The sequence below is a fragment of the Limulus polyphemus genome, unplaced genomic scaffold (genome assembly GCF_000517525.1).
Source record: "Limulus polyphemus unplaced genomic scaffold, Limulus_polyphemus-2.1.2 Scaffold5734, whole genome shotgun sequence".
NCBI classification, from domain to species: Eukaryota; Metazoa; Arthropoda; class Merostomata; order Xiphosura; family Limulidae; genus Limulus; species Limulus polyphemus.
Window position 1 is genome coordinate 30,926 of NW_013671344.1, and position 16,136 is coordinate 47,061.

At 37.8% G+C, this 16,136-nt stretch overlaps 1 protein-coding gene across 1 annotated transcript in view; it reads left to right on the top strand.

The window, feature by feature from the left end:
* Positions 1-16,136, top strand: part of LOC106472921 (vascular endothelial growth factor receptor 2-like) — a 34,044-nt gene that overhangs the window by 9,666 nt on the left and 8,242 nt on the right. Inside the window, exons 6-10 of the mRNA XM_013933592.2 lie at positions 612-876; positions 8,419-8,541; positions 9,220-9,290; positions 10,175-10,315; positions 15,513-15,573. Of these exons, the coding sequence (XP_013789046.1) occupies positions 612-876; positions 8,419-8,541; positions 9,220-9,290; positions 10,175-10,315; positions 15,513-15,573 (661 nt within the window). The remainder of the gene's footprint in view (positions 1-611; positions 877-8,418; positions 8,542-9,219; positions 9,291-10,174; positions 10,316-15,512; positions 15,574-16,136) is intronic.

Genomic DNA, 16,136 nt, shown 5'->3' on the forward strand with positions numbered 1-16,136 from the left:
TGCAGTGTTACGACAGCAGTAGTCACGTGACATTGCTAGCACATGCATGACTGAATTTCTTTAATTATCAGGGGAACTCTACGAATTTTGGAGACACCTCTTTGTTAGTATATAAGCCTGGCGAGAAATGCCAGCGGGTGAAGCAAACAGTAGTCACGGTGTCGTTTGGGTAATTGACGATTCTGTTTCGAGCTAATGTGTGTGTGTTTTACACTTGTAGAGAGCGAAGTAATTGAGATTGTGTATTGCCGTGATTTATAGCGTGTATTATAAAAGTTGTTAAGTTTAAAGTGACGAGAAACATACTGACTGTGGAATTACTGGGCACAAAAAATTTGTATCGAGAAAGAATAAACTGGTTTAATCAAGAAAGGACTTGTATTGCTGAAGTTCCTCGGAAAGAATTTCTACTGGAAATTAACGAACAAGCAGATACGTAACAGTATATGTACTCATATATTATAACCAAGAAGTCCATTACTGACCAGAAGCATTTGTCTTTTGCAGTGTATAATTAAATTAATTTAAAAACTTTATACTGAGATTTTTGTAAAATGTCTGACTTTTTTTAATAGAAAAATTAATGTTCATATTGGTTTTATACCATTTAGGGAAAGATCCCTAAAATATGTGGAACTCACACATGATCAAACTACAAGATCAACCTCAAACAGTTCAGGAACAAGAATGAAAGTTTCAGTGTCAACTGAGTTTACTGATGTGAATAGTGAGGGTTCAACTATTAATTCTGGATATTTTAACAGAGCATCTGTTAAGAAAAAAGATGATACTTCAAATGAGCCCGTGTCAACTTGTGACTTGCTATGTTGGGCCTTTCAGGTTTCCCGAGGAATGGAATATTTGGAGTCCAGAAAGGTCAGAACATATAATTTTTATATGCTGTTTATTTTTTGTGATATGCAGATAGGATATTTCCCAACCCTTTTACCATATATATATCTTTTGCATAGTTGTAATTGAGAACTTCATAAATCTGGTTTAGTAAATATGCTAATTAAGCCCTTGATATTGCTCTCTGTAGCATGAATTTATCAAGGTTACTATTTAGTATTTCATGGGATAGCTGTATTATATCCAATATACCCCAGAAATTGAGATTTTACAACTTTCACATGAAGCAGAGATACTTATATTTCCAAACATACTTGCCTCCACTGACACTATAGCTATTTCTCGATCTCCAGGGTTTCCACTCTTTGCCCATCTAAGCATTGAAAATGCTTTTATACTCCCAGTCGATTGCTCTTGGCAATTTCTAATTTGCAAAATTCTCCACCAACTTCAGTGCACCCTCTATCTAGGTACTGTATATAAGCACCTCATTCAGATAATGTAATCACATTTTTTGACAAAGAATTTGGCACAGATTTCTATGAAAAGGAGTGTTGTGATTATTCACAATTTACGTTGCGACTTTGAACATGGTTGGCGTTACTAGGGTTATGTCTTTGTTTATATTCATAAATTACTTTAACAATAACAACAAAAGAAGCCATACTTATGAGTATGTATTACTGAGTTAATGTTTCTACTATGGAGGCCAACCACACCTCTTCTGTTCCACGTCTGCTATCTTTTGTTTGTCAACAGCCAGGGAAGGGGTCACTCTCAGTCGAAGCTGTCCATGATATGATCTATTGTGAGATGGAGACATGTGTGCAGACCGAGGGTATCTTTCCAAGGGGTTCTGAAGCGGCTTTTGCAAATGGGACCAGCTGGGACTCACTTTTTCTGGCTCCTTCTTTTACTAGGCCGGCCTCAACAGAGGATCATTTTGATCAGCCTCCTCCAGCCCCTTTTCTTCTGTTGGTTACTTGGGTTTGTGAGGTTTTGGGGGTCTCTCCTATTGCATTTGACTCTACACCTTCCTTGTTGGGGAAAGGACAGCAAGTGATTACTTGATTTTTCCTTCTTTTCCTGATATTGCTCTTCATGCTGGGAGATCTGCTGCTCAGTTACACGACGGGATGCCTATGCCTTGTTCTCCATGTTTATTGGAACAGCATGTTTTGACTTATCACCGCCAGGAGGAGGTATGTTTAGATTCTCAATGGATGGATCCACTTTTGGCCCTGTGAGGGGTCTAGATTGGAACTTGTGATTACTTTAAACAGATCACAGTTTCTCGGATTCGTCTTACTCTCACAACTGTCTTGAGGTATTTATTTTCCATCCAACTTTTGTCAGAAGCCTACCACCATTCTCCTCGGCAATTTGAGGACGAGTTGGGGATTTTGCTGATGTCTACCTCAATCAGATTGTCTTTTTTTTAATTCTTTCTTTGGTTTCTTGGCTGGTTTTTTGTTGGAATTTATTGGATAGAGACACTTTCCTAGAAAGTGTTTATGTACCATCTCCTGCCATCAGGGAGTTGTCAGAAGCTCCACAGACGTTAGAATCACGAACTGATTAATCTGATTTACATTTTTTCTTGATTGTAGTTGGCCTCTCCCCTTTCTGGCGCTAATTTGGGAGTGTTGGCTCTTAGTGTTTCCTGACCACCTCTTTTGGTTCTCTGGCCTATCGGTTCCATCTGTATTCATGAGGATCTTCAGCTTGGGTGGACTACCGACAATGGCATCAGTGACTATCCTGTTGGTGAGGGAGCAATTGGAGCATGATTACATCACTTTCTGGACATCTGGAGTTCTTTCACCAGGGATCCATGGGTACTCCATGTTCTAGCTTCAGGGGTGGTCATTCAATTTACATCACGTCCACCATTATCTGCACAACCTGTTGCCATTTGACCTCCAACAGATCCACAGTGAGTGGAGCTTCATTTCCAGGCCATAAGAGAGTTGTTAGTCAAATGGGCAGTAAAGGGGTCGATCTCATTCTTCTGGGATTTTATTCCCATTTATTGTACCCAAGAGGACAGGTGATTGGCATCAAATCATCGATCTGTCTCGACTCAATCAATTTTTAGATCCTCCTTGCTTTACAATGGAATATTTTCTCAACCTACGATGACACTTTGCACCAGGGCTCTGAATGACCAAGTTCGATGTTACTGATGCTTATCTCCATATTCCCATAGCAGAATCTCCCTGGAGGTTCCTAAGATTTGTGCACAAGGGTCAGGTGCTGCAGATCAGGGCTCTACCTTTTGGTCTTGCATCAGCACCTCATGTCTTCTGCAGAGTTGTTCAAGCTTTTTTTTTGTCACCTGCATTCCTTGGGACTGTGCACACATCGTTATATGGATGACTAGTTCCTTCTGGCACCATCCCATCAATTAGCAGAACAACACTCTCAGATTCTCCTTTCAGAAGCCACAAAAGTGGGCTTCCTTATGAGACTGGAGAAATCTATTCTGTCACCAATGCAATATCTCGTCCATCTTGGTGTGTTTTCAATACTCATGTAATTCTCGTTCAACCAACCCCTATCAGGATGCAAGCCATCAGGCTTTTACTTTTGACTCATTCTCCTACCGTGCAGATGGTTTTCTCTCTCTCTTAGGGATGTGGGCATCCCTTGAGCCTCTCATTCCTTTGAGACAAGCACATATGAGGTCCCTTCAGTGGTCACTACACGACCAATGAATCATGCATTCCAATACATTGGATCATCCTGTTTCATTACTCAGGAGCAACATCGTTGATTATGAATGATGGTTGGATCAGAACAACACTACTCTTGGGGTACCCATTCCACCACCTTATCCCAAGATCCATCTGTTCACAGACGCTTTTCTTCAGGGATGGGGAGCTTAGCTTCAATGTCAGGAGTACCAGGGTATATGGATGGAAGATGAGTCTACCCTCTGTATCAATCTTCTCAAACTCCTTACAGTACACTGGGCAATGGTTCAATATCAGTCTCTCTTGAAGGGAAAAATTGTCATAGATTCCAACAATTCCTTGGTGGAATCTCTCATTTCTCGTCAATGAGGCACACATTCTCGAGACCTTTGTTTTCGTACCTTGGAACTTCTTTACTGGGCTCATTCTCATCATATCAGTATTTGAGCATGTCATGTTCTAGGAGTGATGAATTTAATTGCAGATCACTTGTCTCAACCCAACCAGATTCTTCCAAAGGAATGGATGCTATATCACGAGGTTTTTCAGTGGATTTTCTCTCAGTTCGAGTCTCCAGTGATCGATGCCTTTGTGACTCATTGGAATTATCAACTGCTGTTGTTTTGGTCTCCAATAGCTCATCCTGAAGGGTTGACAGTAGATGCATTCAGTCAGGGCTAGACAGGTTTACATCTGTGTGCCTTTTACCCAATTTGGCTACTGTCCCGGGTTCTGACTATGGTTTATTCCACTATCTGTCAAGTTGTCTTGTTGCATCATACTGACTATCTCAAATATGGTTTCCACTTGTTCAGTATGTGAAGAAATGTCCACCTCTACATCTTCCACATTGGCAGTCTCTGTTGAGACTACCTCAATCAGACATTTTCCACCCAGATGTTTGGAAACTCAATTTTCATGCTTGGAAGTTACGTGGTCCTTTGCCTGACATAATGGTTTAACTTCTAAGGTTTCTCTGTACTGAACTAAATCTCTCTGTAGGACAACCATGGCCGTTTATCAATGGAAATGGAATACTTATCGTCAGTGGTGTATTAAAAGGAATTTAAACCCTCATTATCCTAAAGTATCTGCCATATTCCCATTTTATGACTTGGATATTTGAGAAGGGTCTTGCTTCGTCTATGATGGCCTTGTATAAGGCATCCTTGTCCACTATTTTTCAGTATTCCAAATATCAGAAGGTTTTTGAATCCTCAGTACTATCAGGTTTCTCAAATCCCTTCATATTCTTCAACCCAAATGATATTTTCAATTACCGAATTGGGATTTTAAAGTTTTTTACATGCATTGTCTCATCCTCCCTTTGAGCCCATAGCTTCATGCTCTTTGTTTCACCTTTTTCTTAAATTATATTTTTTGTTGTTGTTGGCTTGTGTATGTCATCAGTCAGAGTTGTTTGCAATCCATGTGCATCAGAATCTTTATCATTGCACATTTGTCCTGCTTTACCCTGATAGGTTTTTTCTTCCCAAGACTCTGGCAGCTGGAGAAGGAGAAAGATCCTTCTCACGAATCCATTTGCCAGCCCTTTCTCACCTTTATGACCACTCCATTCCTGACTGTTTGTTATGTCTGGTGAGGGTCCTCAAGTGTTATGTGGCTCGTACTACCTCATTTCGAGGTACTAGGAATTGATTGTTCATTTATTGGAATCCTTCTATTTCCCATGATTTATCTCCCATTACCCTAATGAGGTGGCTTCGTAAATTGATTCACATAGCTTATGATGGATTATCGTCACAGGAAAGGAATCTTTTGCATGTCACATCTCACCAGATTCGTCATATCTCTGTCATTAGCTGCCCAGTTGAATTTCCCTCTGGAAAACATTGTGCAGGCTGGTATGTAAACTACTTCTAATTCTTTCCTATCTCATTACTTACATCATCTGGCAGTTTCCTCTTCTGAGGATTTTCAACTACCTCTGTAGCTATTTTAACCATATCTATGAGATTTTAACCAGAGTTATTTTCCTCAATCATATACTCTTTTATTTCCAGGGTCGCTTTATTTTTCACTGGATTCCACTCCGTGGCAAGTGTTGCCCAAGCAGATATGCTTTCTCTTTTCAATTCTGTATTAGCAACCATTTTCACTATAATTACTATGGGTTGCAACAGGCTCTGTTGAAATGGGGTGTTCCATAAGACCATCTAGATGCTTACTGGATGGTATTACCTTATTATTATTATGGACTTCTACTCATGGACTATCATGAGTGAAGCTAAAGGGGATCCTGCCCTTCCCTGCTGATCTTCAGGTTGAATAAATAGGGGTCAGTTTGCTTTTAAAAATGTAGGGAACTTGGTGCAACAATTGCACAGTTTCCAGAGCACTGTTCCTCAGGACTCCCCCATGTGTATTACCTCCCAGACCTTACTAGTGGAGCTCAGGAGTTCTTACCACCCCCAGTTTCCAGTAATCCTCATGATTCTGAATGCAAAGTGGTCCCATCCTAGGTCTTTGGTTGAGCACAGGTTCAACATCCTCTTTATAATTCCAAGGGCAAGTGGAATAAATACTCCTTGTAGACTTGGTTGGGGAATGAGGGTGAATGTTCATAATTCCAGACCAGATGAGTTCTGTTCCTATGGTTGAGTACTGTATACTCAACATTTCATATACACGATCCCATCATTCTGAGCCTGGGGTGTTGCCTTTTGGACTTCTTCAGGTGGAGAAGAAAGTTTGTCCACTTCAGTGTTGCTTACTTTCTCATCGTGATACTGGTGGTGTGAAACGCATCACTCTATGGCTATAGGTTGGGATCCAATCAAGAGTATATATATATATATATATATATATACTTATGGAGATTGAGAAATAGCTATAGTGTCAGCAAAGGTAAGTATTATTGGAAATATATTTTCAGTTTAGGAAAATGTTAGCTTTTATATACCGGTTTGCAATTGCTCTGGTTGGAATGTGTATTGTGGAGCCATTTTAATGATTCTTTACATTTCCAACCTTGAAAGGGGCAAGTCATGCTAGCAAACCCTTGTGAGTGTTCTCATTTCAATAGAGTTAGTTTTCCCTTTTCAATTATTATTCTGTTTGTTAATAGTTCATATTTTACAAAATTTTCTTTGATTTTTATATCACTTGTTTACTGGTATTTTAGAATTTACACCCTACTAAAGTAAACAACCGTGCTGTTGTTTGCAACACAGAAATGTGTATTTCATTATACCAAGATTACTGTTAAGTTTAAATGCAATATAATGAAACAGGCTGCTAAGAAAGATACTCTGATAAGGGCTTGAACCTTTGACCTCACGTCATGCTAGTGCTGTGAGGTTCATGCTTTACCAAGTGAGCTACAATGAAGAATTCATGTCCAAACACATACCCATATTCCACCACTAAAACAAAGTTCATCCTCTAGCTTTCAACATGACACACAACTCAAACTCGAACGCTGAATTCATTGATGCACAACATACAGCTGAAAACACAAAAACATATCAAAGATTAGGTCAAATGGTTGTAATTAGCTCAGTGCCGATATAAGGAATCAGGATTTTCAGAAACTTCTCTTGACCAGGGCTTGAAATTGGATTTCCATGGTTCACCAATAAGTTAAGAGAATTTGAGTTTTAAGTGGGTAATTCCCATGCTGATAGTTACTGAAAATATTGGTTGAAAATATATTAGCTATTGTGCAAGATAAGATATAGAGTATAATATAACTTACTTGACTTATATGTTTCACAAAACATTTTAAAACTCAAATCAAAAGTTTGATTTTCAGTTGTAGAACTATAAAACTGAAGAGTGATTTCTGATATTTAATTAAAAGTCTTTTTTTTGAAATATAAATTCTGCATCTGCACTGCTGTTAATAATAAAACGATGCCACTTGTAGTTAAGTATTACAGTTCAACCTATGATGAAAATATAGTTTTATCTTACTCAAACTTGAAATATTCTTAATGATGATATTCTTTGTTCTGGTAAATAATAGGAAACCTTTGAGCATGAAAATAGTATTATTCTTACAATACACCTAAAGAAATGTTTTAGTTTTTTCATGGCTCAACAAAATCCTTCTGGATTTGTATAATACTGAATCAAAGTAATCACTTATGAGTAAGTAATTTCTTAACAGGTGTTGTGTGATAGAACTCCAACAAAGGCTTATCATTTTGAATTAATTGGCAGTGAAAATTAAGAACTGAGACTTATTGGGTTAAAAATCTGCTCTGATAACACAGGCCTGCGAAATTAAACTTCATAAAAGTTGTTTTGGTTTTAAAAACGGATATTCCATAATTCAGCTATGCAGATTTCAAAAATAAAATTCATTTTTTTCTATTACATATGGATTTTATACAATTCAGGAAGAAAAAAAAACTTGCTTAGAGCGAATTATTATTCGTTTACCACAATGAACATTTTTATTATTATGTTTGTAAACAAAAATACAAACAAACTGAAAAAAAGGGAAGAAAATTGATGTCAAACGAATATGCATCCTCATTCATCCTGATTTTCTTTGTGAAATCGATATCTTTTAGTCTCAAAACTACATGTTGCTGTAATTTTTTATGTTTTGTGAAAAATCAGTAAGTGATGGAGAAAAATGAATATCATTTTCCGATTCAGCGTACAGGAATTACTGTAGAATTTGTAAAAATATCAAGACATTAAAACCATCGCAAGTCTGTGTAATTATACTACAGTTATATATTAATATCATACTAAATTTACACTAATTATCATTAGATAAGTGTCAATTTTGAGATAAACATATTTCCAAAAATAAATACAATGGAATATTTACACTTAATTAGGAGAGTAATTGTAATAACGAAAGTGAATTTTGATAAAAAACACATTTTTTCAGCTTATTCATCGAGACTTGGCAGCCCGAAATGTCCTGTTATCAGAAGATAATGTTGTGAAGATATGCGATTTTGGCCTTGCAAAAGATTGTTATAAATACTCCAATTATGTCAAGAAAGGAGATGTATGTTTATAGTCTTTCTAATAAAGTTATTAAGTAGAGTTTGAAAACAAGCATTTTATTTAATCAACTTTCAAGGCAGTTATTTTATCAAAAAAAATGTGTTTTTTTATGCTTCTAGTTTCATATTGAAGGCTTGTTATGCTGGTTCATTTTTTTAGTCAAAGAAATAGCTGAATGTATTTATCATTGAACAAAAAGTTTATAAGAATAAAGTACATATGAGCTGGTTAAAGTTTGTTAGTTTAGTTGGTGTTTTTAATATATTTGTTACCGATTCGGGTGCCTAGAGATTGTCTGAGCACAGAGAATTCTTTGTCTAGCTTTGTACTTAATAAAAACAAAAACTTTCCTCTACAAGTGTTTAAAATAACAGTTTGTTACTCATTTCACAATATGTTAAACTAGCATAGATGCTCTGGATCTACAGAAACGTTATAGACACCATATTATAAAGCTTGTCATGTTGTATATTTATACTTATTGAAGAGTAATGTTCCATATTGTCCTATTGTAATGAAATATAATTTGTACTAAATGTAATGTAAATAACAATAACTCTCCAGTTATGTTTTCAATAAATGTAGGAAAAATAGAAAACTTGATTTATGTCTGTTTTGGCTTCTTGATAACTATTTGTTTTTGTTTTCAAACTTCTTCATATGCAATTTTATGCTACAGGGTCCCCTGCCAGTCAAGTGGATGGCCATTGAGTCAATAAGAGATAAAGTCTTTACCATTCAGAGTGATGTGTAAGTTGAGATATTGAGTAATAAGGACACAACTACACAAATTCAATTTGAAAAAAGTAGTGGAGTCTTTGGTTGAAAATACTTGTGCTTTCTCTCCTGCAGAATATGTACAGATGGAAAGTGAAACAGTAATGTTTATGTATAAAGACTGGAAATAATAGATTTATGTAAATATGGTTTCATATTCTGAGTAAATGTGTAATAACACTATTCGTAAGCAACTAAAGAAAATTCTATAAAAAGAATATTAAACAAGTAAAATAGTAGGTAACTTTATACTGCTCACAACTTTCTATGTGGCTCTGTATTATCCATATCTAGAGCTATATGCAATATCATTATATTGTTTTGTTTAATACAACAAAAACATTAGTATAGTTGAATTTTATAATGAAGAATTTGTTCACCCAAGTCATATTATATTAAATAGAAGTAGACGTTCTCTCATTTATTCAAGTATACTTTAAAATAATGTTGAAATGTGTGACAAACGAGTACAGTTTATTTAAAGATTTTTTTAAAATTTGGCTTAATTTTAAGCTTAAAGATGTCAAATACTTTGAATTAGCATTGTTCTGTATATAAGAAATTAAATTTACTAAACATTTCATACAAAACACAATAAAAAACGATTTAAAGTATTTCTTTTCTTGAAAAGATATCCTTTAATGCTTTGTTCTAAACAAGAAAAAAAATTAATATGAAAAACTCACACTACTAAAATGTTCAATACTTTATAAGTTTCTATTGGTATATAACTAAATTTTGCTAAATTGCAAAGATCAGAAAATGATTTAATGCTTAAAAAAGTGAGATATAACCTAAGTAGTTGTTTTTCTATAGAAATTAGATCCTAATTCTTGTTTTACACCTGTGTGATATAGTTGGTCCTTTGGAGTTTTGATGTGGGAGTTCTTTACCCTTGGGAGTAATCCATATCCAGGGATTGATATTGATGAAGAATTCTATAAGAAACTAAAGAACGGGTACAGAATGGAAAAACCAGAACTGTGTCCTGATGGAGTGTAAGTACAAATAATAGCTTCTATGCACTTCTAAGAAGTATTCTTAAATGAATAAATGCTCAATCATCACAACACTGATTTTATAAAGCTAAATATACCATAATTAGATAATTAGATTTTGTGTGAGAAAGAAAACTCTTAATAAAATGTTATGAAGAAAACTGGGTCGAGGAAATATTAATTTTTTAGTGAGTGATTCTGTAATTGGTTAGAAATTGAATATTATCATTAAAAAGTGCAAGGATAGTTAAATATACTTGAGAGTAGAACAACACTTCCCAAACTTTTATTCTTATGTGACCCCATTACACAAACCCTGCAGATAGTTCATTGGCCTAACATTGATTAAACAACTTTAGCTGAAATGATGACAACAGTATTCTAACTTTTAATATTAGTTACCAATATAGCAGACCAAGATTGGTTTAATTGGACCAACAGATGATGCTTTTTGTTGGGCATTACATGGTTTGTTCAAAATTGGTTGAATGTTGCCATTTGGTAGAATGTTAATAAAAAAATTTTCCGTATATTTTTCTGTGTGTAAAAATTTTGTGCAAAACTACTACCACCCAGTGGCACAGCGGTATGTCTGCAGACTCACAATGCTAGAATCCAGGTTTCGATACTCGTGGTGGGCAGAGCACAGATAGCCCATTGTGTAGCTTGATGTCTACTCTTCTCAGACTGAATAATGGGATCTGACTTTACTTCTTATTAATGCACCCATAATCTCAGAGTGTGGAGAACATTTTGTGGTATCACATAGATTCGAATCCAGTTTGTCAGCTCCAAAATTCAGAACTCTTCCACAGAGCTAACCTGTGCCCATCATGAGTATAAAATGTCAAGTCATCATGATCTAAAGCTGTTACATTATTTCACACATACATTACCAGTCTGTGGTAGTGCACATTCATTAATTTAAAAACTGGTTGGAATGTTGCATAACAGTGACCTCTACAATAAACTGTAACTGTGAAGTATTGGTTAAATGCATTCTATATAATATTATAGAACAGCTGGGAGGTTTATATTAATGACCTTATTAATTCTTGTGTTTTGATACAGTAATTCCCTCTGCTCACAAGATTAGCTATTCTCGTCCAGTGCTGACCTCTATATGCAAATTATTTTTTACACATACCATGAGCCTTCTCCTCCTCCCTACTGGAATCAAATTTTTCCAACATGTCTTTTATGTGAATCATCATGCATCACTTCTCCACCAATAGTAGCGTGATGCATGTGACTCCTTCTATACGCCTCTACTGAACTATCATTTCTTGTTTGGCAGCACTTGTACTTTGATGTGTTCCTTTTTGTTTGTTTGAAGTTTCACATTCGTCTTTAGTATACTCACGAAGTGGTCTTTATTTATTTTCACTTCTAGTTCCTATTAACACTGTTTCTTAACTTCTCTTTAATCCCAGTTTATTACAGTCACATTGTTATTTATACTTTCGATTATTGGTTGACTCTTCCTCATTATGAATTCTGAAGTTCATGTTACCACTTAGAGGTCACACCTGTGACTAGCCCTATGTCTGAGACCTCAGGTGCAGGTGACCCCGTGGGGGATTTATCTACATTTATTCGCTGGGAGTTTGAACTTACATGGGTCAACCTCTGTCTCTAGACCTCTCCCCACTTCCTCTCAAACAAACTGGTCCTGTTCAGGTTGATGAAAACTTGGATTGCCTATTTCCACCTCCTAACTTTGCTGTGCCTTCCCATGCTCAGCCTAATATGGTCTCTTAGGATTTCGTTTATCAGGTATGTGACATTTTAATCATTTACCCTCATTCCTATGTACCACATCCTTACTTACTAAATGATCAATCTTCCCATCCCTATTTGGTTTTTCCCTCCTTCCTGGATATTCGGGTACATGCTTACCACTTTGCCTCACAATTAAGTGATGGAATTAACATGCCTCGCCCAACACAGGCTTTGGATCAGTTTGCTCTTCCATATCATCATGCAGATTGTCCTTTTTCTGGACCAGCAATCATTAGGTTCTGTTTTCCCTGTTTAGGGTGCAGCCCCCAAATCACCTGTAGGTTTGACCCATGCCCAATTTTCCTGCCTTCGTTTTACTCTCACAACTCTTTTACAGTATCTCTCTACCATCTTTCTCCTCTCTGAGGCTCTCCACCGAAATACTGAGAGGTTTTCTGGGACATCCTCTCCCTTCTTTTCTCTGCATTGGCTCATTTGTCGTCTTCAGTTCTGGATTTACATACGTAGTATCTCTGTTGTTGGGACATTCTAAGTGGTGATGTGACTTTAGTTTTCACTCATTTACAATCATCTTCTTTTGGGGATTTATGTATGGGCCACATTTCTGCAGTGATACATCTTTGACTCTTTGGAATCACGAGTTGCATTACTATAACAACAGTCTACCTTTTCCAACTTTGTTGCCTGTTGTCTCGTTTCGTCGTTTGAATCGATGATGCTCCTCATGTCACTAACAGTATTGGTGACTACCCAGTGGGAGCTCAGCTTGGCGATTTTCTTCAAATTTTATCAGAAGGATTCATGATCCCGTTTTTTCCCCCACCTCCCATGTTTCATATACCTATTTCATTCCCTTAGCCTCGGGATCCCATGACAAGCCAGCATCTGTCAGAGGCAATTCAGGAACTATTATTTCAGCATGCCATTGAACCTGTTCAACATCCTTCACCAGGAATTTATTCCAGACCCTTTGTTGTTCCCAAGAAAACCGGGGACTGCAGGCCTGTCATCGATTTGTCTTCTCACATTTGCTTCATTCAACTGCTCTGTTTTACCATAGAGTCATTTCTCACCCTACAGTGGACATTTCCTCTGGGCTTATGGATGACCAAAATCGACATCACCATGCTTATCTTCACATCCCTATGTCACCACGGTCTCGTCCATATTATTGGTTCATCCATCATGGGTGGTTGATCAATTTAGCACGCTACCTTTTAAGCTTACTTCCACCCCATATGCGATTCCACTATTATATGGATGACTGGTTTCTTCTGGCTCATTCCAAACGAGTTGGCCAGCCATACTTGTCAACTCCTTCTAGTGGCTGCTTGAGTGGGCTGGTTAATCAAATTGGAAAAGTCCTTCCTCCGACCTACCCATTATCTTGTCCACTTGGTTATATTTTTCAACACTCATCTCAGTCGGGTCCAAACTTCTCCTCTATGACTTCATTCCATGGAACTGTTCGTTCACCATGCCCCTCCAGCTTCCTCACTTTCTGCTCATCACTTTTGGGGATGTGGTTTTCAATGACGTCACTGATCCTTGTTGGTTGTGTGTATATGTGAACCCTTCAGTGGACTCTTCACGATCAATGAAACCTTGCTCAGGATTCCTTGTCAGTTCCCAGTACCCTTCCAGCTACCCTGATGGACAATTTGCATTGGTGGTGTGACAAGACCCATACATCGGTGGGCATCTCACTTCCTCCTCGTCTAGATTTACATCTTTTCACAGACACATCCCTTCAGAGCTGGGGTGCATGGGTCAATCACCAGGAGGCTTTGGTTCATTGGTCTGTAGACGAAATGTCTTTGCATATTAAGGTCCTTGAGCTACTCACTGTCCATTGGGCTTTGAATCACATTCTTTCTCTTGTCAGACATTGTCTGGTGATGATTCATTCTGACATATGTGCTACGGTGGTAACACATATCAATCACCAAGATAGTACGAAGTTGAGATCTCTCCGTTTTTAAACATTGGATCTATTATATTGGGCCCACATGCACCACATTCATCTCATTGCATGTCACATTCTGGGTGCTCTCAATCTCGTAGCAGATCATCTTTCCCACCCTGACCAAATATATCCAACAGAGTGGTGTTTAGATTCCCTCATTTTCTGGTGGCTTTGCAGTCGGTGGGGTTTTCCCCATGTAGATGCATTTGCCACATACTTTCATCACAAGTTATCCCTCTTTTGGTCTCTGGTACCTCATCCTCGAGCTCTGGCTTTTAATGCCTTCAACCAGGATTAGCCTCACAAATTCCTTTATGTTTATCATCCTATTCGATTACTTCATCAGGCAATCTCTCTCATCCATACCACTCCATGTCGAGTCCTTCTGATCAGTCCTTATTGGCCAGCTCAACTGTTGTTTCCACGATTACAACAACTTCAACTTTTCCCTCTAGTACCTCTTCCTTTGTCTCCCTCCATTCTTCATCAACCTCAGTTACTGGTTCTACATCCAGCCATCCTCATCCTTCATCTTTATACAGGATTTTATCCATTCCATGGCGAGGAGATCAGGTTTCTCCCATCGAGTAGCTTTCATTTTAGCTCATTTCATGTCCTTCTTCAATGGAGGTGTATCAGTGCAAATGAAAAGTGTTCTGCAGTTGGTCTGTGACTCAGGGATTCTCCACTGACTGACCTACTGTGGCTTGAGTGGCAGAGTTTCTCCCATGACTTTTTGACTGGAGGTTTTCAGTCTCTTTGCTCTCAGGTTATAAGGCTTCCTTATCCCATACCATTTGTTTTTCCCGATACTGTCAAGTGTTTACCTCCCCTTTCCTTACCATGTTAATGCATTCCTCCTGGATTCGTCATCCCTCCTAGATGGCCTACCCTTCTGGTCTGTGATATTAATGTGGTCCTTTATTCCCTCACTTTAGCTCCATTTGAATCACTTTCCTCATTTCCATGTTTCACCTTTCCCTTAAAACCTATTTTCTTGTCCTCTTCGTATGTGGACATCGAGGTCTGATGTGTTTGCCATTAATGTTTCAAGTATGCTTTACCGCCCTACCTATCTTCTCCTTTCTCCAAAAGACCTTGGTGGCTAGGGAGAGTATCTCCTCCTTTTTACCTATTTCTCATCTTTACCCTCGTCCCGATCCAGATAAACTTCTGTGTCCGGTCCATACTCTTCATTGTTATATTGCTGGACTCTTTATCCCTTAGCAGTCTTCTTCTGTTTGCGATCTTTCCACTTCTACTCTCACTAATTGGGTTTGACTTTTGATTGGATTGGCTTATTCCTCCTTGTCTTCTTCCTCCTGGAATTTGTTCCAGGTGTATTCTCATCAGATTCGACACCTCACCTTTTCCCTCGCATCTCATTATCAACAGCCATTGGAGGAAATCCTACAGTCGGGCATGTGGGCTACACCTAATATGTTTCTCTCTCTCATTATTTACAGCATATTGTGGTTTCTTCATCAGGTTTTTGTCTTCCACCTGTGGCCTTTCTTCAGGCTTCGGTGCGGCTTTGACTGGGTACTGGGTAAGTTTATATTCATACTTTTCCTTTCAGGGGCCCTTGCTTCATTACTCATTATATGGATCCTGTTCTGTGGTGAGTGGTGGCTGTCCAGGTATTCTTCAACTTGAAGTCTGCACTGTACAGCCATGTTACTCATGCTTTATCTTCTATGGCTTTGCAATGCTCATTGTTGAGATGGTTGTTCCACAAGATTGCTTGTAAGTCAATAACCTTACGATGTAATTGCTTCATAAACTTGCCTGTTCCAAACCGCACCACCCATGGACTGCATGGGTAAAGCAGAAAGGGATAGTTACCCATCCCTGCCATACCTTGTATTGAATAAATCAGTATGATCTGCTTTTCAAAATAGGGTTTTGTGATCACCCATTGCACTGTATCAGGTGGGGACATTCCTCCAGACTCTCCACCACATTCTCATCCCCTTTACTTCTAGTGAAGTATGGGAGTCCTTACTACTTTCCAGTTCCAAGCTGCTTGGGTGGTCAACCATGGGGGCAATAAAACAGTAAATCACATTAATACACATAATAATTTTGAGGTATAATTCAATTGGAACAATG